Consider the following 23,165-nt stretch of genomic DNA (forward strand, 5'->3'; position numbering starts at 1 on the left):
TAGGGGATGTGGTCATTGTAAAGATTGGATGTTAGAATCCCGTTTTGCACAGGAATCATCACCTGATAGGTCAGAGGGAACTTTTCTTTCCCAGGCAAATAGGTTTTAACTTTTTGGGTAGGTGACAGCCTGTCTTGGCCAGGCAGGGCATCTACACAGTGCTTGTAGCTGATATCTCATGTCTATTGCAGATTTTCGGACCTTGTGGGTGTCGTCCAGGCTATAGAAGATGTCTTGTAACCAATTTTGCGGCTTTGATGATATAGATGAGAAGCATTCTCAACATTCCTCCAAACGGCAGCAAGATTATGACGCGGATCATGAAGAACGGAGGTCAACTAGCCCGTTTGCTCGGGAACCCTCTTCTTCTTGCTCTCTCCATGTTTCACAGAAGGCCCATTTTGCTGGCCTTAGAATGCCATCTATGGCACCCTCTATTCACATGCCCATTCTCCCTCTTTGCCCAAAGAAGACGGATTTGATGGCTCAAACTACTCACTTTGGTCGTGTAAAGTGGAGTGTATCCTTGGTACCTTCAATCTTTGGGAGTTTGCTACCCACCCTTTTTCCCATCCAGTGGAGGATCCCACCGTTTGGATCATCGATGGATTGTGTGGCCTTATGGGATCGGCTCAACTCTAGATCTCGATCTTTTTTCTCAGTCCTAGTGCATGTGTGTAGGTTGTGGAAAGTAGCGGAAGTGTAGACAAAGCTTGCTTCTTTGTACCATTAGACGACAATTACCCACCGGATTACTGAGCCTTACTAAGAGAAAAACACAAACCACTCATTGGACACACATCCACACTAGTAGGCCCATTGGTTCTATCAATGTGGCCGTCACAACTACCTCTCATGGAAGCATTGCAAGCCTTGATGGAACTTGCTCTGTAATCTTTTTATCCCCAAGAGGCATATTATCACCGCTCATCGAATTTTCATTTTTTTCTTATAGATTTTGAATACCAAGATCCCCTGCTAAGGTTGTCTTAGTATTAGCAAATGAATTTTCTCCTTGTAGGCTGGATATTTGGATGCACTTGCAACGAGCGAGGGAAACTCCAAAATTTTTTCCAACATCTTTGAATATACTCCTCATAGTCAATTGCATGCATCTTGGCCTCATTTAATGACTTAGGATCTCGCATCCTCACTTGGATTTGTGTATTAATCTCTAAGCCACTCATAAAGAGCTCACATAGCATATCCTTAGGCAACATACGGCAAAAATTTTGGGGATTTTGATATAATAGTGTTGCTGAGCACTGTTGTACCTTGGGAAGCGTGCATTAAAAGACAATTTTTTTTTTCTGACAGAGTACGCCCTTGCACATTAATTGCAGAAGCGTGTTTGCTACAATTTCTGGAAATTTGCAGATTTCCAGTCCATACTGCTTTGACATTGCTCATTTTGTCTTTGGAAATTTGTCATCATGGCAAATTAGGGAGGTGATGTCTTTACGTATGTATCCAAGGAAGACAGATTGGACGGAAACAACTATTCGCTTTGGTCATTCATGATGAAGAATGTATTAGTGGCCAAGAATTTATGGGATTATGTCAGTGGAGAGGAAACTCGACCGGGAGTTGTAGCTCCCGTTACTCCTCCTCCCCATGGCGCACGTGGACAACGGGGACCTCAGCCCGCTCCACCTCAGCCACTTCCTCCAAGAACTGCAGCTCAAAAAGCTTGGGATACACGTGATGCACAGGCCTTGTCGCTGATTGCTCTGGCAGTTCAGCGGTCCATCATACCTCATATCCGTTCGGCATCTTCTTCACGAGATGCATGGTTGACTTTGAAGCATATGTTTGCAGGAAAGAATGAGACTAGAATCTCTTTCTTCAAAAAAGAGTTGGAAACTTTGAAGATGCATGAGGGTGATTCTATGCAGGATCACTTAAATAAGATTCAGGACTTGAGGGAGTAGCTCATGAATATAGATGAGTATTTTTCGGATGCACAGTTGATATCCACCACCTTGAATTCCTTACCTCCTTCGTACTTGTCTTTTCATACTGCATTGAACCTCACCATGAGGATTGCTGAGCACCCACTCACTTTTATTCAGCTGGTTAGTTTGCTTCTAGAGGAGGAGCAAACACGGAAAAATAGTGGTGTGGATGCTATAGTCTCTGAGCAGGCTTTTATGGCAAGACAGAAAGGCAAAAACAGCAAGGTGAAAAATGCTCCACAGAGTTCTGGCACTTTGGGCACATCGTAGAATCAGACACAAGGAGGGACGCAAGCTAAAAAAGGCAAATGTCACTATTGTAAGAAGCCCGGCCACTATATCACTGAGTGCAGGAAGCGCATTGCCAAAGAGAAGAAAAAGGAGTCAGGAATGTCTGTTTCTACTACTCCTTCCACTGCTAGTGAGTCCACGTCCTTTGTTGTGGACAGGGACTATTGTTTTTACACTTGCAGTTATGACATCTCTTGGGCCGATAGAGCACTTAGCTCTACAGAAGATGCTGACACTTGGTTCTTTGACAGTGGTGCTTCTAGACATATTACATCTCGCAGAGATTTGTTTGCTTCAGTTAGTGCACCTCCCGTTGGGAAATCGGTATAGTGTGCCAATAATGCATCATACCCTGTTCGTGGTATTGGGGAGATTCAGCTCACAGCCATTGATGGCTCTATTCTCCACCTGCAGGATGCTTTGTTTGTGCCTGGAATCAAGAATAATTTGCTTTCTATTTCTTCTTTGGCACGTTGTGGTTTGCAGGTCACCTTTGATGATGACCGTTGCATGGTTAGAGAAAAAGAATGCATGACTTTGGTCTTGACAGGATCTTTGTGTCATGGTTTATATGTGTTGGATACTCTTTCAGTAGATCAGTCGGCATACTTGACATCCACTCTTACTCCTGCTATGATACAGGCGGAGTTATGGCATGCTCGTTTGGGGCATGTAAAATTTGGCAGCTTGATGCTTTTGCAGCGTACTCAGATGATGGATGGCTTACCTCCCTTGGAGAGACCTCTTGAGCACTTATGCGAGGGATGCATTTTGGGGAAAATGCATCGGTTCTCATTTCCTCGTGATGTTGCTTTTAGAGCAACAACCAGATTGCAGTTGGTGCATTCAGATGTTTGTGGGCCTATGGAGACCATGTCATTGGGCGGTTGTTATTATTTTGTGACATTCATTGATGACTTTACACGTTTTTGCTGGGTCTATTGTTTGAAAAATAAGTCAGAAGTGTATGATGCATTTTTGGCTTTCAGTGCACTTGTTGAAAACCAATCTGGATGCAAGATTAAGACTCTCCGTTCGGACCGAGGGGGGGAATACATGTCCTCTATGCTGAATTCTTTTTTGCAGCACAAGGGCATAGTCCATTAGTATACTACAGCTTATACTCCACAGCAGAATGGGGTAGCAGAGAGGAAGAATCGGTCACTCATGGAGATGGCCAGATGTATGCTGAAGGCAAAGAGCTTGCCTCATAGTTTTTGGATGGAAGCAGTCATGTGTGCTTGCCATATTTTGAACAGATGCCCTACCAAAGCCTTGAAGACCATCACACCTTTTGAGGCTTGGAATTGCCGTAAACCTTCTGTTGGTCACTTTCATACCTTTGGGTGTCTTGCCTATGCCCATATTCCACAGGTACTTAGAAAAAAATTGGACAACAAGGCTGTTAAGTGCATTTTTATGGGATATAGCAATGAGAGCAAAGGCTACAGACTCTATGATCCCGTCACAAAGAAGGTTTTTGTCAGCAGGGATGTTTTTGATGAAAAATCAGAATTATCCTTGGCTGGTTTGGACACATATTAGGCTTCCCGTGATGTTTTTGAAGGGCTGCTGCCCATTACTTTTGGTGATTCAGCTGGAGGTTCAGAAAATGAACCTAATGTTCAGCCAGCTGCTCCTATGGAAAGTGCAGAAATTCAGCCATTGGCTGATCGAAATATTCAGCATCATGCTGAAACTGAAATTCAGCAAGAGCTTGCACACAGTCAGGATGCTAGACAGTTACCTAGATGGTATTTGCAGACTATGCAAGATAGTCCTTTGGATGCACCCATGGCTGGTCGTACTAGAAGGCAAACTCGTTTGCATGATTCGGCACATACCATGGAGTTTATTATGGCAGCAAGTACTTTTGATAATGAAGAGCCTGAATGTTATGAGGATGCACAACACAGTGTGCATTGGATGGCAGCTATGCAAGCTGATTAGATTCTATTACTAAGAATCAAACTTGGGATTTGGTGTCCTTGCCATTTGGGAAGAAAGCCATTGGAACGAAATGGGTCTACAAACTGAAAAGAAAAGCAGATGGATCCATTGATAAATACAAGGCACGGCTTGTAGCTAAAGGCTACGCACAGAAAAAGGGCATTGATTATGAGGATACATTTTCTCCTACTTCCCGTATGACGACCATCAGGTCTATGATTGCTTTGGCTGCAAATTATGGTTGGACAGTGCATCAGCTAGATATCAAGACTGCATTTTTACATGGGGAACTTCAGGAGGATGTTTATGTACAGCAGCCCATTGGTTTGGCAGTTGAAGGCTCAGAACATTTGGTATGCAAGCTTAAAAAGGCACTATATGGTTTGAAACAAGCTCCTAGAGCTTGGTATGCAAAAATAGATGCTTTCTTGCTTGGTCAGGGGTTTCTAAACAGCTCATCTGAGTCTACCCTTTACGTATGTAAAGAAGGGGGATCTATGCTGATTATATGTCTTTATGTTGATGACCTTTTACTCACTGGAACACATGGTGATCAGATTTCAGCATTCAAACAAAATTTGCAGCAAACTTTTGACATGTCTGACTTGGGAGTTTTGCATTACTACTTGGGCATCCAGTTCATACATAATGCTCGAGGTATTGGGCTATCACAGTCAAGGTATATTGGGCAGCTTCTTGATAAGTTTGGCTTACAGGATTGCAAGCCAGTTTGTACTCCCATGGAACCTGGACTGAAACTGTCATTACATGATGACAGTGATTTGTTTGATATACATACATATGCTCTTGCAGTTGGATGTCTTATCTATCTATGCAATACTAGGCCGGACATACAGTTTGCAGTTTCAGCTTTGAGCAGGTATATGCATCAGCCACGTATGTCACATTGGCAAGCTATCAAGCGTGTTTTTCGCTACTTGTAGGGTACTCGTTCTCTTGGGTTGCTTTATGCCAAGGGGGGGACCACTGCAGTTACATGCTTACAGTGATTCTGATTGGGCTGGTGATTATGATACACGTCACTCCACTAGTGGCAATTGCTTCTTTCTTGGCTCTTCTTGCATTTCTTGGCTTAGCAAGAAACAATCCACTGTTGCCACATCGTCATGTGAAGCTGAATACAAGGCAGCTTTCACTACCACAGTTGAATGCGTACGGCTTAATTGCTTGCTAGCTGATTTGGATGTATCTGTTACGGAGCCTACTCCTTTGTTCACTGACAGTCAGAGTGCCATTGCAGTGGCACGGAACCCAGTGTTTCATGCTCGCACGAAACACATTGAGATCCATTATCACTTTGTCAGAGAGAGGCTACATGCAGGTGATATCAGCCTTGTCTATTGTCCTACCACCAGTAATGTGGCAGACATCTTCACCAAAGCTCTTCCTCGTGACAAATTTGAAGCATTTCGCGATGCTTTAAATTTGATATCCTTTGGTGGCGGATGATCCTTGTACTCTTGATCACTCTTCACTCCAGGGGGGGTTTGTTGGGTATTTGACTCACGCATGCCTCACTTGCGCCTACGCTCATATGGGAGTTTCAGTGATCAGTAGGACACTGGGGCACTTTTTACTCTCGGTAGGAGAGGTTTTTTCCCCCAGACTTATGGTCTTATTGTCGTATGTACTTATGTGCTTATGTTACACACATTTGGGCACTTAGTGTGTGTCGGGTGTGAACACCCCCTACAACCCTAAGGTTTAAGGGTTGTACTTTGTACTTTCTGGTTACACTCATTCAGTCTATTCTCTTGGGTGTCGTGCTTCAACTCTGTCTCTCACTCTCACACTGTCTACTGAATCCCAGCTGCACCTCGATCCTTCCATCTCACAGTTGCCTTGTCTTCTGAGAGGCCTTGGCTGGTCGATAGTAGAGCTTCTAGTCATATGAGTCCATGAGGTGATTTGTTGCAGGATCCATGCCCTTCTGAGGGTTCAATCATTGTTGGTGACATTGTATCTGTGTTTATTAGTGGTGTTGGTACTTTGCATTTGTTTCTTGACCATGCGTCGAGCTCCCTTTCACAGGCCCTTTATGTTCCGGACTTGGGCTTTTTACTCCTCTCAGTTTATGGCCTTACTAGGCTTGGTACCTAGGTTGTCTTCATCGAATAGGCCGTTTATATCTACGATTCTTCTACAAGGGCTGTTATCGTGACAGGTTGGCAGGAGAGTGGGCTTTAGAGGCCCCATTCCCCTTCTCTTATGCAGGGTCTTCCAAGGTAGTTGTCTATTGCTACACCCATTCCCACTTATGCACCATCTTTTCCATAGGTTCCTTCCCACCCCCCATCCTCTCCTCTGGTGGTTCCCTCCTACCCCCTATCCCTTTCCGAGGGGGATGATCTCGGTGATGCGGTTGTGGGTTTCTTGGCCCCTAGTGTTTTAGAGGGGGTTTCGTGGGATTGTGAGGAGCTTCTTTATTGGTAGTCTTCATCGACATCGGCATTCCTCTTGCCACCCTAGGATCCATTTCTCCCTTGGCCTTCCGCCAAATCCAAGATAGAGGGGGGGTTACTAGTCATGATTGTCATGCATTGTCATCTCCTACATGTGAGCCTCAAGACGAGGACTTTAGGAGCTTTGACCTGTTTGTCACTTGTTTTGATAGAGAAAGTAGCTCATTCTAGAGTAGTCATTTTATTGCCATTCAGTGCATTTTCTCCTCTGGTTGGGATTTTGTGTGCATTTCCCAGGCAGTTTATGTATACATTAATTAGTCTCACCCATTGGACATTGACCATTTTTTTCGGGATTTTTTTGTGCCTATTTTGCATTTTTACCAGCATTAAATGCTGGTCATATTTTTGGCCAGATTGCTGGTGGGCCAGTTTTGGGGTTATTTGGCTATTTATAGCCTCCTCCAGTCAGTTGGCAAATCATCTTCCTTCTTCCTTGGCAGATGCACACTCCGACTCCATCATCTTCCTCCGTAATTGGTGCTGCCGTCGTCATCAGCCTTATTTGGTGCTCTCATTGATGCTGTGGGCTGCATGTAGAGATTGATCAGTCCTCCTTCTGTATTCAGCATTTGTTCCTTGTTCAATGCAGATTTCTTTTCTTCTTTTCTTCTTTTCTTGGAGATTCACTCTCTCTCTCTCTTTCTATGTTCTTGTTCCTTCTTTTGTTGTGCACTCTCTCAGCTCTTGCATAGGATGTTTGGTGCTATGCTATGCAAGAGGAGCTCAGTGCGATTGAGCATAATCAGACTTGGGAGTTGGTTCCGTGTCCATGGAAGTGGAAGGTGATTGGTGTAAAGTGGGTTTTTGAGTCCAAGTATTTGGCTGATGGCTCCTTGGACAAGCATAAAGCTAGGCTTGTTGCCAAGGTTTTGCACAACTACTCTTGCAAGCCATCCCAACTAGTTTGTTTTTGAAATGGATGTGAAATTTGCCTTCTTGAACGACATTGTTGAGGAGGAGATTTATGTTTTATGACCTTTTGGTTTTCTTGTGCAGGGGAAGGAGGATCATGTCTATAGATTGTGGAAGGCCCTCTATAGCATGAAGCAAGCTCCTAGGGCTTGATACAAGAGGATTGATTGATTCTTCTCACAAAGTGGCTTCATCGTTCAGATCATGACTCGAACCTTTATTATAAGGTTGTGGGTGACAGGTGTATTTTAGGCATCTTGTATGTGGATGACTTGATTATCACAGGGAGTGACTCACAGGAGGTTGATTGGACTTCACAGATCTTGCGGCAGGAGTTTGACATGAGGGACCTGTCAAAAATAACAGGTATGTTCTAATACCATGTCAGGATAATAGGGATGCTTTGATACCATGTCAAAATAAGAGACAATGCAGAGAGATAATAGGGTTTGGGGGGAGTAACACAGTGTGTATGGCAAACACCTAGAGAGAAGAGAAACTCAGAAACACAAGAAGTACATAGTAATGATGCACTGAATCATGCTATGAGAAGAAAAGCTGATACAATGGAGCCAAACCTCAAAACATAACTGCACTGTCCTGTGTGAATTAGGTGGTAGCACATGTGGGAATCGGCACAGTGAAGGGATCAAAACGCAGTCCTTCGGGCAGTGGGCTATCCAAGGAATCACAGGAAGGCGAAGGACACTTGTTGAGGGAGCAAACCGCAATCCTTTGATGCCGTCAGAGATGTGGAAGATGATCACCAATTGTCGAGGGAGTGAAGTGCAGTCCTCTGATGCCCGAGAGTGATCTAGGTAGCAAAACACAAATTCGAGAGTGTTAGAGCTGTCAAACGTAGGGAGAGTAGCCCAAATGTTGATGCCAACTGGATAACGATGACGCCACATAATGGAGGATGAGCCAGATTGCAAAAATGCACGTTTGAGCAGTCTTTGTGACAAATGAGTGACACCAAGTGATGGAGGAGTTAGGTTGCAAAAACGCAAGTCCCAGCAACCCCTATGATAGACGAGTAATGAAATCACTAATGCTTGGTGATATAGACTATCGCCAAAGGCTAGGATGTTGATGCTAAGCTGGAGATGGTGATACCAAGCAAGGAGAAGGCCTCTAGACTAAAAAACGCAAGTGAAGGTGGAGCCTGAAGAAGAAGGGTGATGACGGCAATTAGATGATGGTGACGCCAAGTGGAAGATGCTCCAAATGCAAGGGCCGATGCTGGAATAGGGCGCTTGAAGTAGAAGAGGAAGGGTGAAGGCAGCCACGAGTCAAGAATCGGAATGTTCTCCTGATGGGGTGTGAGGGCGGTGGAAGGGGTTGGTGAGAGAAGAGAAGGGTGTTTGATGAAGGAGGAAGAGGGGTGAAGAATGATTGAAGAGTGGTAGGAGTGGTGGAATGAATGAAGTGATTGCCTAGTTATAGGCATAAGCTGTCTAGGGTGGTGCACCATTGTGTGGGCGCCTATTGAAAAAGTGGCCAAAATGCGGACGCAAACCGTTTTTGGGGTTGTCAATGCAAAACCCTAAGTAAAGTGTGTAACTTGAAGAAGTGGTTTCTCAACAGGACCTTGGGACCCTTCACTTCTTCCCTAGTCTTGAGATATATTAGATGGCAAAGGGCATTTTCATCTCCCAACATAGGTATATCTTTGAGCTTCTTTTGGAGTTCGGTATAGTTGAGTGTCGGCCTCTTTCTAGCCCCATGGACCATGAGTCCAAGTTGGTTACTATTGGAGATCCCTTTGTTGATGTTATGAGGTAGAACTGTTTTGTTGGATCATTGATCTGGCTTATCCATACTCGGCTAGACATTTCTTTTGTGGTGGCATTGTTGTTTTCTTTCATGAAGACTCCTACATAGGCTCACTGGTGAGTTACTTTGCGTGTGTTGTGCCATTTACACGGGGCTCCATCCTATGAGATCATGTATGGAGAGGGGGCCACTCTTGCTGGATGGAGTGACTCAGATTGGGGAGGTGATGTGGCATGGAGACACTCCACTATAGGTTTTTCATTCTTCCTTGTTATGAGCTATCTGATGGAGCATGAAGAAATAGCCTACCATGGCCTTATCTTCTATGGAGGTTGAGTATCGTGCACTTTAGTTTTTGTTCTACAGCTCAAGAGGTGGTTTATCTCTATCGATTGTTGGCAAGATTGGCTTTCATAAACAGGACACACCGAGTTGTGAGTGGATAACCAGAGTGCCTTATCTCCGGCAAAGAACCCTGTGTTTCATGCTTGCATGAAGCACATAAAGGCTGAGTACCACTTTGTTGGAGAGCCGATTGTGGATTTTGAGTTAGCGGTGGCCCAATTGTCTTGTAGAGGACAATGCAGTGGATCTCTTCGTGAGCCTCTTCCACAGGCTTCTATGCTTCATCATAGAAGCATGAGATTGTTGGGTCTTCAATGGTTCTGTTCATGAAGCCTCTTCCACAGGCATCTATGCTTCAAATTCCTTCATCATCAACACCCTTGTGGGTGCTCCCTATTTTGTAATTTTTGAGCCAACTATCCGTCTCTTGCTGCTGCTGCCCTCTATTCAACTCCTTTAGTCCCTATTTAAGTGTTCCCAACTGCTACCTTGATCATTAGGACCTAGTGGACTTTTGCGTCTTCATCTCTGCAGGCTGCCTTGCTATTGTTTGTTGTTTTCAGCACTTCTCAGCATCAGTCTGATCTGCATTTGCAATCTACAGTTTTCTTCATCAGTTGCTGCTCTGACTGGTGGTTACTGCACTCAAGATTCGTCTCTGATGGATGACACGTGTCCCTACCTCCCTCAAACAACTCCTGAGAGAGCTACCAGCTGTTGGATAGCTCTCCCCTTGGGCATTTTGGACAATTTCATTCATTCATTCATTATTCAGTTACCTTTATTTTCTATTTTTCAATTGTTTCATTTATGAATTAGTGTGTGGGCTTAGTGTATCAGTCATGGTGGTATGTTTTGTGTTTTCTTCTGAAAAATCTAGCATATCTGCACAGCCCACGCTGTCAAGCTACTTTGAAAGCAACCAAGCATGAAATAGATAAAGGATAAATTGTATGGGGAAGACAGATGTCCATGCTATTGAGGTACACAAAAGACAAAAAACTCAAGTATGGCACCAAAAAAATGCAAGCCCCAAGACCAGCAACTGCATGTAGAATGTCCACAAAGGGCCCATGATTGCTCCACATGCAAACAATCAGGTTTCCTCCTTGGCAACAAGAAAACCAAAATCTTTACTGCATGCCAACCTGCAAATGCAGGTCCTCTAAACTCAAAAATATCCTCCTGTATGCTGCCCATCATCACCTACAATGCTGCCTGCTTTCTAGTTAAAACAGAAGGATGAGATGTTACAATAGGTGGATGTCAACCCAATAATGCAGATCCAGCTGCTCATAGGTGGCAGTGCACCGAAAATGAGAATCTGGCTACTCCTTCAAGAATGAAGATTCAGCTGCCTAGCACCATAACAAGCACCAGGGTCACCTGGCTGATGGCAATCTCAATCCAGACAACACATGCAACATGCTTGGCATGCTGTGTTGAAATGCAACATTGCAGACCTGACTGGATGGCTGGAAACTGTCTAAACTGATGGGAAAATCTGCCAAAAGACCATAGAAGGCTGTGACACTGCTGCAGCTAGTGTCTGTTAGTACAAACAGAATTGGTAGCAACATGAATGCAATCCAAAACTGCAGCTGATGCTGAACAGCACCTCCTTTGGGGCAGTAGACACCTTACTAGGGTGAAACACGGCTGATAGAAGTGTGAAACATGGCAGAAATGGCAATCCAAATGCCAGTTTAGGGTATATTATCATGTTGGTGTGCAAAAATGACAAATAGTGACATCGCATGGCTAGCTATAGGGGCAAACATGTGCATTACCAGTTCTTTGTTTAGCCTTGTATGGTGATCTGCATCTGTCTATATATAAAAATCCCTATATGTTCCATTACTACATGAGTGACTGTTAATTAGTGCTAATGCTTGTCTCTCATTTGCTCTCACCCTCTCCTTGGTCGTGCAGTCCTAGCTTCCGTCATAGATTGATCTTGAGGTGTATCTCTCAGACTCATCTGTAATAGAGAGTGACTATGGATCATAGAGAGTATCTGCTGATACTAGGGCAGTCACACAGTATGGACAGAGCTGCTAGAGTTAGGATTGCTATGCTATCTCCCCATATATAACAAGATGAAGAGAGGCAGCCACATTTAAGCAGACACACATGCTTTCCACATGGAGGGGTAAGCATTACCACAATATATTAGAATGTTGGGAGACAAACATGATTTTTCAATATCCCTGCAACCTGTTGGAGCAAATCACACATACAGCTTCTTTTCCATGATAGCCCTCCTTCCCCCTCTAAACCAATTGGTATATCCACCCATCATACTATTGTTCAATTCACCAAGATTAGAACAAAAGGAGACTTTTCTGCACCACTCCGTGCAATCCAAGACAATAAGCCCAGGATAGTCAGCCATCTTCCAAAAGTGGGCAAGGATGCCACTTGTGTCTTAAAGATCTTGGGGAGAATCATGCCATTTCACCACCATACATCACATACTACATTCACATAGCTAGGTCCACTCAGCATATGCTCACTCAGTTAAAAAACTTCCATTTTTTCTATTGTAACCACTGATATGCCTTGTTTCTAAGGTTGCCAGACAAACTGGCTGAGCAATGTTTTGTGATCATTCCATCCATATATATCACAGTAGAACTATTTCTATAGAAGCAAAGGGACATTAGTCCACATTCATACAGACATCAATCAAAAACAGCCAAAGCAAAGGCTAACCAAGCATACTCCAGAGTCAATACAAAGCAGAGGTATGAAGCTTGCACCTATGGTAGTCTAAAAAATATATATTGCCTGCAATGATGGTTTCCTTGGAATAGATATCCATATCAGTGTAAAATATTGTTGCTTTTCCTGCATGTGTTGAGAAAGCAATTTATCTCCTAGCCACACCCAGAGATGAAGTACTGTCCTCTCTCAAGGTGACTTTAACACGTTGGCCCCCAGCCTGATTCTGCTGCCTCCTTCCTCGTCCTTGCCTGGCCTGCTCTCTGGCCTTTGCATGCTGCAATATTTACAATGTGCATGCATAGGAAGAGACTGTAGTAACACTGGCTGATGTTTGCAGTAATTTACTACATTTAGGCAGCTTCAAATGTAATAATGATGGAATATCACCAAAATTTGTATATGATGTGGCTGTTTAGGTGGAATCATGTAAGTACAAAACTCTCTACATGCTTACAAATGCTTTTTGCCTCCTGCCAGGCATGCAATCAAAGATATGGTGGTAAGGGGCGCACCTGCAATAGCCATAGCAGCAGCTCTCTCGCTTGCTGTGGAGTTGGCTAACATAGAGTTAAAGCCTGCTAGTGCAAAAGAGGCTTTTCAGTATATAGATGAGCGGCTGCACTACCTTGTATCAAGGTATGCCTCGAGATTCTTTTTCCCACTTATAATGCAACTTTTAAAGTTTGCAAATTCTCAAATGTCAAATATGCTGGAAAATGCAGTCGACCAACAGCAGTCAATCTCTTTGATGCTGCTACCAAATTGATAGAGAGAATAAGCAATGCTGCTGCTTCTACCTCTACGCCTGAAATGATTATCAAAGTATGTTTGAGACTTTTTAATTTTAACGTTTTTTTTTTGTTTTCTTGTTTTTATGTATCTAATAGGCACATGCTTTTATTTTTGAAAATCCTGCTAAATTTGTGCAGTGCATGGAGGGGGGTATTGTTTACTGCATATGCCTTGTTCTAAGCGATGGATTATTTTTCTCTGTGGTGTGTTGTACCTTGATGACATGTGTATACAGTAGCTAGGCAAATGCTTTTCAGACACTACGAATGTATTATTGGTTTGGCAATGAAAAACATATGTTTGCAACAGTGGCGCATATTTCATAGCTCGCACAGCTTCCAAAAATTTAGCACAAATATTCTTGCTACAAATCAGTACATCAAGCATACTATCTTGTCTCTTGATGAAGCTTCAAATATTGCCTTGGAAGTTCATATCTAAGAAAGAAATTCATTGGAGATATAAATCAACAGCTTCACACACTTTTAAAATTATGCACACTCTAAAGGGTACCCAGGTTGTTGAGGTCTAATCTGTGAGTCACCTTGCACTGCATGTATTTGCAAATATTTATAATCATAGTACTAGCAATAGTGAAATAACCTGAGGTTCTTGCATCATTTTCAGGCACAGACTTGTGCTGACACAAACTTGTGCTGTCACTTAGCTCCTCTGTTTTTGTCTCTCTAAGAAAAGATCAAGACAAAACTTATGTACAAACATCAGTAAGATTGATTACAAGGAGCTCTGAGATTTAAAATAGAGAAAGAGATAGACATCAACTCTTTAGAGACAATATCCAACCATATAAGGATTCCTGAGATAAACGAACGTGCTTGTCTCCTGTATGACCCCTTTCTTCTCATATGTCTTAATCACTGTAATCTTCTACCATCTGCCATTAAGGGTGTGGATGGTCTCTACCAAGATACAAAGGAAGGACTTTAGAAGTTGGAATGTGCTACTTGTCAATGGTTTGATGGAATGTTGCTTCCCAAGACTACCATACAATATTACTAAAGAGAATCACCCATTTGTACTAGTTTCCTCCAGTCTTTTCTGTCACAGGAACCCAGAGTGTGTCCTTGGATGTGGTAATAGATGTATCTTGGAAAGTCCTCTAGGCATAGGTCGGCCCTTTGACTGTAACATAGGCCACTGTTCTGTTACTCACAATCATCTCTTTTAGAACTTTCCTCCATGCATCCTAAGCTTTGGGGCAGTCCCAAATGCAATGGGACCATGTCTCAGCCACTGTGCATCTTGATTAGGCAATTTATAAACTGCCATATCACAGTCAAGTGCCTACAGCTAGACTTCTATGAGCTATAAGAAAAAATGAGAAAGATCCTTTTTGGAATTAAACATCTTCTAATACACTCCAAGTTTTTGAAAGGGATAGCCATGTAATGCCCTGTGTGTATGAATGCTGCAATCCTGTTGTCGCTGATACAAGGAAGGGTTTAGAAGTTGAATTGTGCTATGGGTAAATGTTTTGACTCCATGTTACTTTCCACAATCAGCAGATAATAATGCTATAGATCTTTTCCTTGGAAAAAAGGTTTGGCTAATTATATTACTCAGAAGAAATATAGAGAAGTACAAGTGGAGCTTTCGGTAAATCAGAGATCACTCATATATACGCCTTTGGAGGCAGTTTGGGGGGGATGGGTGATGGAAGCCATGGAGGACGAATGTAATGCCACCAATGGCAGCCCGCTTGGAACATGAAAGACAGGATATGGTCACCCTAGGTGTGAATGACCTGCTGCCGAGGTCCTGTTGCTGCCGAGAGTCACCCTGTAGCTGATCCTAGCAGCCATAGAGTAAGTGGATGATGGACGACCAAAGCTCTGCCATAGTAGCATACAACGAAAGGCTCTCACCACTGAAAATCGTCCGATAGCATGCCTTCTAGATGTGCCACTGTATGAGGCTCCCAATGGTCTCCCAAGCCTCCAATTGTGGTGCCATAAGCTCTGGCATCTAGCTGCTAGGCAAAGCCTTCAATCCTACCATGGCATATGAGCCTCATGAAATGCACCCCAGGCTAGCTGCAACTCATTACTTGATGGAGTAGTCAGCAAACTCCTCTTAGCAGCCATGCTACTTTGCACTGCATAGGCAATGCTTTGGAGTTTCCAAGTGCTACTGTGGACAATTCTTATACACACTGTCTTGCTGCATTTGGGTTTGGAATCCAAGGTATTTGACAGTATCCCCCCTACTTTCCCATTTGAGTACCAAGTGGATGCCCCAATGAGTGCTAGAATGAGGTTCTATATGAAAACCAACCAATTTACACCCATGGTTTTTTGCACCTGCTATTGTACAGAACACCTCTATTAGTCATGACTCATCATCCTCAACATCAAGTTCCATGTTGTCTGCACACTTTGAATCCAACATCTCTACCTCATCCCACATAGGCAACTTGGCTCCGTGCAAGCCACTAACTCTAGAACGGAGGAAATAGGGCATCGCCTTTGCAAACAATAGAAAGAGGCAAGGAGCTAATAGGAAGCCTTATTGGATTGATTGCTCCAATTGGAACTTTGTACCTCTCCTCCCCTCTATGATCACGTTGTCCTTGAATGACCTATTTAGCATAGAGACGTTGCTGATCCATTGCTAAGGGAAACACAACCTTGCCATGGGACCCTCTAGGAAGTCCTAATTGACCTTTATCATAGGCCTTCTTGAAGTGCATGAGGAGCATTGGAACCCTATGGTTGCTATGTTTGACTCACTCTATGACCTTGAAGAAGGTGAAGATGTCCAAGTTGCTCTATTCTTGGAGGAAGCCTATCTGTTTATCATGATTGATGTATGTGAGAATGGGGCGAAGTAGGCTGCAACTTGTCTTTGCTAGTGTCTTGTATGCCACTGACAATAAGGTGATGGGTTGCCATTGGGTCAGCTCTAGGTGATGGCCCCTTTGGGGAGGAGATAGACTAGACCCATGGACAGATAGTTTGGCATCCACCCTTAGTTGAAGATCTCTTGCAATGTTCTAGCAAGGGATGGTTCACCTTCTTCCAATATGTGAAAAAGAAAGTCATGGATACCCCAAATTCTCTTGGATACTTGTGCCTGTCTTGTGATTTGAAATTATGAAACATTTGCTCAGAAAAAGGGGTGAGAAGTGACCGTTCCATCCTCTTTGTCTGTAGGGATGTGATGCAATCTGACACTTGCTATCTGCAACGGGGTACCTAAGCTTGGGCCGTCTCTTGCTACAAGAGCTGTCTCTAAAAGTTCGTGGTGAACCCTGATTACCTCTTGAAGGTAGGATCTCACTCTCCTGTACTGATCATGCAAGCTGTGGGTTTGGCCCCCTAAAGTGCGAGGTTGGTGCACTTGGGAGAACTTTCTGTAGGTGGTATCCCCTTTTCGTACCTAGAAAGTGGCTGAGGGTGGAAAGAGCTCTCTATCCTCTTGTCCTCTAAACTCGCAAGTCCTGTTTGTTCCTTGAGCTTTTGGGCATGGAGGGTGTGGTCATGGGGTGACTCTTGTAGCAACCCATGGATAGTTGCTTGATCTTGCCACAAGGCCCTCTCCTCCTAGCGTTCTGCCAAGCATGAAGGCTTCCTTATATGACAAAGCGTACGAACTGCTTAAATTTGTTCCTTGGATCGACGAGTTGCAAGGTGTGTGATGGGGCTTGGGGGGTGTCACTAGGACGTGAAATTTTGTTGCTTTGCTTAGCATTTGATTAAAAGTTAATTAAATGTGCTAATGTGACTTGCACATGTAACGTGCAAGTCAACTATTTCACATTGTTGGACCTAGGATCCCGAGATATCAATTGATGCCCAAGGTAAAAGTTGTAGTAAGTTATGCCTAACAGGTACTAGATGGTACATAGTGTCAGATTTTGGCCTAGATCAATATATTGGCCATTGATGTCAGTGGTGACATTAGACATTAGGCATTAATTAATTAATTAATGCTAGTGTAAGGGTCAATAAAACTACTTAGGGATACTTGGAAGACAAATTGGCTTAGCCAATTCAATTATTGGCTAGTGAAATTAAATTTTTGGACACTAGAATAGTTATGAAATCAATTTTCAGAATTAATATTTTGAAAATTAATTTAGTAAGTTGGATAATGTTGCATAATTGGATTAGAAGGTTGCCACTTGGCAAAACTTGCCCATGCGAGTGGGGAAAACGTTTTTAGGGGCGGGTGGAGTCTATTCTAGCCATTGTGAGAGAGAAGGAGGCTGTTAGAGAGCAAGGAGAGGTTGTTGATGTGATTTGCAGCCACCAAGGATCAGTTCTATGGCATGTGACAACAATTTGGAGCTCTCCATTTGGCGTAGGTGATAGCAGATATGAGGGGGTAGTAGTCTTTTTGCTGGTCCTAAGCTGTAGATGACATCTTCCGTGGCTATTTGAGCAACACAACAATAGTTTTTTAACATTTCTCACAATGTAACTCTCAAATTTCTGTCTCTATAGCATTCTCTCTGATCCCCTAGCCATCTCTGAAGTTATCTCAGCATTTCCAGTTTTTTAAGCCATGAAGGAAGAGAATTCAATCTATCTCTATTGCTGTAAACCCTAATTTATAGTAGAAATTAGGGTTTTGACAGTTGCCTTAGGATGCGTGCTCAGGATTGAGGGCCTAGGACTTGAATTCTAGTAGCTGAAATTGAGGAATTTTAGGGAGATTCAAGAGGCCAGCCAGCTAATATCGAATTTGGGGCTGAATTTGTCTTTCAAGGAGCAAGATGACGGCCAATCTCCAAGTAAACTAAGGGGCAAATCGGTTTGGAGGCTTACTGGTCAGTTTTGACAGCAAGAAGCACTTGGATTAGCGGAGAAGATCAGAGGATCTCAGTTCTACTCCTTCCATTTGCAATATAAGTTAAAGAAAAACTGCAAGCGACATTAGGGAGGTGCTGGCAATGGGTATGAGGAAACAGGCAGATGCTGATGGCAAGATTGCAACCAGGTAGTAGTGCATGAGCAGGCTGAACCAGACAGGCAGTGTGGGGCGACAATTGTTCAGGCTTGGGTGATACTGGCTAGGGAGGTGCAACCAGGCGGCGGGGTAGTGAAGTCTGACAGCACAATTAGGGGACAAAGCAATGGCTACAGGCAGGGGGCAAGGGTGCCTTAGTGGGCATTGGCTGCAGGCAGGGGTGTGGCAGGCAGTGGGTGATGACTGCAGGCAGGGAGGGTGGCAGGTAGTGGGTGACAATTGTTTGCAGGATGGGAGGATGACAGGGCAGGTGATGGCCGCAGGTAGGGGGCAGCAAACTGAGAGTGGAAATGGCAGGTGGAGGGCACAAGGTAGGTGGCAGTAGCAACTCACAAGGGGGTGGGGGGTAGCTATACTCTGTCACAGAGAAACCCAGAGTGTGTATCGCTTATCTACTGTCCATTGATGTGAAATAGATGTCCCTTGGAAATTTTCCAAAGATAGGTTGGCCCTTTTTCTGTAATGTAGAGCAAGAAATAGGGATAAAGGGCAGACTTGGCTAAAGCTTTAGTCTCCAAAAGGTACAAATACTGTCTAGGACACTGATCTCAAAAGTATAGACTTTCAGGTGAGATGGGGAAGGTCTAGCAACATTGGAGAAGCCTAAGACCAATTATCTTGGATTGGATCTTATTGTAGTCATTAGCAAGGGGACTGGTATCTACTGTGGTAATCTTCAGTCTATTTCTAGTGTTGGTGATTAGCATGAAGTAATCCCTTGGACGGTCCCTCTGAAATTACTTGGGATGCTGTGACCTGAAATCCTAGCAATAGACAAATTCTCAATGTCTCTTCCTTCTCTTTGGCTCCCATTTTTTGAGCTTAGCTCCACTTCTGTGAGGTTGTATATGTTCTTCACTTTCATGTTGGTACTGACCTTGTGATCTCCGTCAACCATGCCCTTGGGTAGCTCTAATTTCTGTGGGAGTTTCTAGGGCAAGACATTGCTAGGCAACCACACTCTTGAAGCAATGTTCAAGAACGTCAGTGTATTCCATTGGCTGCAACATTTCCTTTCCATGATTGTAGGAAGAAATTTGGAGGATGGGAGAGAATCTGTGTTGTTTGAGGGGACTATAATCCTCGTTAAAGGGTACTGGAGGGTTCCCTCCCCTAATGCATGTGTGTGACATCTATCTCTTGCTACATTGTGGCTGTAGCCTGCACTGAAGGGTAATGGGGGGTTCCCTCCTCCAGTGCATCCCTGTGATTCTTATCTCTTGCTACATGTCAAAACTGCACTATCAATTTGTGGAAGGATGGGTGGCAACATACTTGTTGAGGAGGGTGAAGATAGCAGTGGAGTGGTGATCCTGTCCCCATGCTGAAATAGTCCTTCCCCTTAGTCCTATTGAAAAAGATTATTGATGTATCAAGGTCAAAGTTCATTTCTTGAGTGAGCATTCTCAAGGAAGTCTAGCAGTAGATGCTGTGAATGCTTCTTGGAAAGCTTATAGGCTGAGAAGTGGTCAATCTCGGTTAGAGTGCAGTTGAAGACTGCTCTAGAGTCTCAACATTATGGGAGGACTGTATACTTCGAACATAAGTACAGGGAATAGACATCTCCCAGGCTGGCTTCCCTCAAAGAAGAATGGCTAGCACAAGGGCTAAGAAAAAAGCCAGTCTGACAGTCTGCAGTGCCAAACAATACGTAGAATCTCTCGTTGAAAGAACATGTAAGAATCCCATGTGTGTATAAAGGCATTTTGCAGTCTAAGGCCCTGTGATTTTCTTGCAGTCTTTTGCATCTGCTTAAGTATGAAAGATCTTTGCCTAGATGCAAGTGAGAAACATAGATGGAAATGGAAAGTGTGTTGTTGGTCTATTGCCTCACTCCGTATAACTGACTAGATGTGATAGGAAACTAAAAATAGCAAATGCACAATTTCTGAATGTGAAAGGAAACTCAAATCAGCAAAAGGACAATCCCATTGTCTCTCACAATGAACAAGGTGAAACAATTGATTATCGAAAACAATCAGTCAATGATACTGAGACAATAATTAGTGTACAATGATAGCTTACACTACATGACTAATGGGCACAACTCTAGGTGTGTCTAAGTATGCAAAAAATGGGGTGCCTAGAACTCTGCTCCTGGCACCTGCTGCTTTCCCCCCAGTATTAGGGCTAACAGAAAAGCCATTCTGGTGGTCTACTGCCAAACCATACGAGGAATCTCTAGTGGAAGGAAGGTGGAAGAATTCCATGTGTGTAGAAAAGCCTCTTGCCTCCTTGAGCTGTGTGATTTTGTTACTGTCTCTCGCATCTGTCTTTGAGAGTAGGAATGTTCTGTGTCTAGATGTGAGAGAAACATAGAAGGAAGTGGAAAGTGTCTTGTTAGTGTATTACTTTTCGTGGTATGGTTGTCTAGATGTGAGGGAAGACTCAAAACAGAAAATGAACAATCTCCAAATGTGAGAAAAATAAGCAAAAGATCAATCCCACACTCTTTCACAACCAACAAGGTGAAACTCACAATTGATGAAGGAGAACAATTACTCAATGATGCGGAGTCAATAATTAGTGAACTTACACATATGACTAATCTGCACAACTCTAGGTGTGTCATCCTGCTATTCTTTAAATGAAAGTCCATCAAAATCAGTATGTATGAATGAAGATGATTACAGGGAACATATATCTTCCAGGCTGGCCCTCTCAAGGAGAATGACTAATACAAGTGCTAACAAAAAAGGCAATCTAGCGGTCTGTAGAGGAATCCCATGTTTGTGGAAAGGCCTCTTGCCTCTTCAATCCTTGTGACTGATTGCAGTCTCTTGCATCTGCCTTTGGGAGTATGAATGATCTGTCTAGATGCAAGCGAGAAACTTAGAAGGAAATAAACATTGCTGTTGGTCTATTCCCTCACTTTCAATGGCATTCTAGATAACTGAAAACAGCAATGGAAAATCCTCCAAATGTGAAAGAAAACTCAAATCAGCAAAAGAACAATCCCACTCTCTCACTCTTACAATGAGATGTGGTGAGCTAGAGGAGACAGAGAGGGTTGAGATACTACATTTGGGATTTCCCTATTGCTCCAGAGATTTGGAGGAGATCTGTTAGGATTGTGGGAAATTGCTAGCTCTATGATTGTCACATGGTGGACAATTGCTTAGGTCATAGATAGAGGCCTAGTTTGTAGATATGAGAATTTATGGAGGTGTTATGCTAACCTTGCCTTGGAGTAGCTTGTGAGTGGGATCGCCATGCTAGCTTTCTCATAAATGGACCCAGGGGCAGTATCTTAGATGGGAGCTCAGAGCTAGCATTATTGTTGGGTATATATGGATTTTGGACCAGCAAATGCAGCCATGCTATGATTTATTCAAAAAAATCTACTACAAAGACTCTCTCTAGGATTTGGACAGAATTTGCCAACTCTTGATGGGAGATGGTAGAGGATACAGGGTAGTATGGATGAAACCAGCCTTCCTCCTTGGATAGGGTAGTAAATAACTTGATTAAGCACTAATTACAGCAAACATAAAATTCACATAAACTAAAAATGCACACTTTACCACTTTAAGCTTGGACATTGGACACCCTATTGGCCCCGAAATTGGTGCCCCTTGTGGTATTTCTTTATTTTATATTGCAAATGGAAGGAGTACAACTGAGATCCTATGATCTCCTCCGCTAATCCAAGTGTCTCTTGTTGTCAAAAGTGACTAGCAAGTCTCCATCCTGAGATGTACTAAACTTAGTTGACACAATATCTCAATGAGATGTACCAAACAATAACGTTAGAGATGAGATTCGATTTGTGGTAATGTGGATGATTCTCATCTAGCGACTTGAGCATGGAAATAGATGCTCCTTTAGGACTCCTTATCTGCATTTTGGTCCTTTGTTTGTAATTTGAAGCCACTGTCAAATGTGCCAACCGATGGCCCTTGTTGCCTCAAGCTACATCTCTAGTGCCTTTGCTTTGGGCTCTATTGATCCTATATCGTACAGGCAAGGAAGAGCATAATGTTGATCTCAGGACTCAATGTAATCCTTGGAGGATCACCACATTATTGTATCTCTAGATCTTGTTAACAAGAGACCTTTGCTAAATCTACTCCTCGACATAGTTATGCGAAACATCATGGAGCAGCTCTTAGGAAGAGACGAAACGCTAAAATGGAGTCAAAATCTCTTGAAATGTGTTTCTTGGACCGAAATGTTTCGATTGCCAAAATGGCGGCACGTAGTGTTTCGGGCAAAACCCAAATATTTCGGGACATAAAAAGTCTTGATGGAATAGGATGCAATGTTTATGGTCAAAATTTGAAAGTTTGTGCCCTTTTAAGAAAACATATTCTATTTTAGGCCACAAACGTGCCGTGTTGAGTGTTGATAAAGTGAAATCGGATCAACCATATCGATCACAACCTTTACAAGCAAAAAGGGATACACCCTTTCAATCATGACCTTCATAAAAAGAAACATTGTGATTCTTCCACATGTGAAGATTAAAAGGGAACAACTAAAATAATTATTATGACCATGATTCGGTTCCACCTACAATCTATCAATCAAGACCAACACTTATGACCATCAATTATGACTAGCTAAAATAAGGATCATGGCCACAATTTGGTTCCAATTATGCTCTATCTATCAAGACCAACACTTATGACCATCAATTATGACTAATAGAGAATCTAATCTCTCTCTCTCTCTCTAACTTATGACTTCTTCCATCTTATAGCTTCATTCACATCTTCCAACTTATAACTATAAAATCTAAATCTTATTAACTAGGACATCATGTGATCCTCATCGTCCCTTGATGATGCGGCATTCCTATTCCTGATTCCATTCATGTTCCAAAGTTTCCCTCAACTATGCTCCCCAATCTTGAACACGATGAAAAAACACCTTGCCATCTACCTCATTCCACATATCTTGTTCACTTGTAATTCAACAAATGCCCCTCCAAAACAGC

General features: G+C 43.1%; 1 protein-coding gene across 2 annotated transcripts in view; it reads left to right on the forward strand.

Moving 5' to 3' along the window:
* Nucleotides 1-23,165, forward strand: part of LOC148021065 (methylthioribose-1-phosphate isomerase-like) — a 158,827-nt gene that overhangs the window by 53,538 nt on the left and 82,124 nt on the right. For both annotated transcript variants that reach the window (XM_087698920.1, XM_087698919.1), the window contains exons 3-4: nucleotides 12,920-13,078; nucleotides 13,165-13,264. In XM_087698920.1, coding sequence (XP_087555046.1) covers nucleotides 12,920-13,078; nucleotides 13,165-13,264 — 259 coding nt within the window. The remainder of the gene's footprint in view (nucleotides 1-12,919; nucleotides 13,079-13,164; nucleotides 13,265-23,165) is intronic.

The sequence above is a fragment of the Lygodium microphyllum genome, chromosome 18, assembly GCF_053477565.2.
Source record: "Lygodium microphyllum isolate KBCC chromosome 18, Lygodium_microphyllum_v1.1.10, whole genome shotgun sequence".
In the NCBI taxonomy this organism is placed as follows: Eukaryota; Viridiplantae; Streptophyta; class Polypodiopsida; order Schizaeales; family Lygodiaceae; genus Lygodium; species Lygodium microphyllum.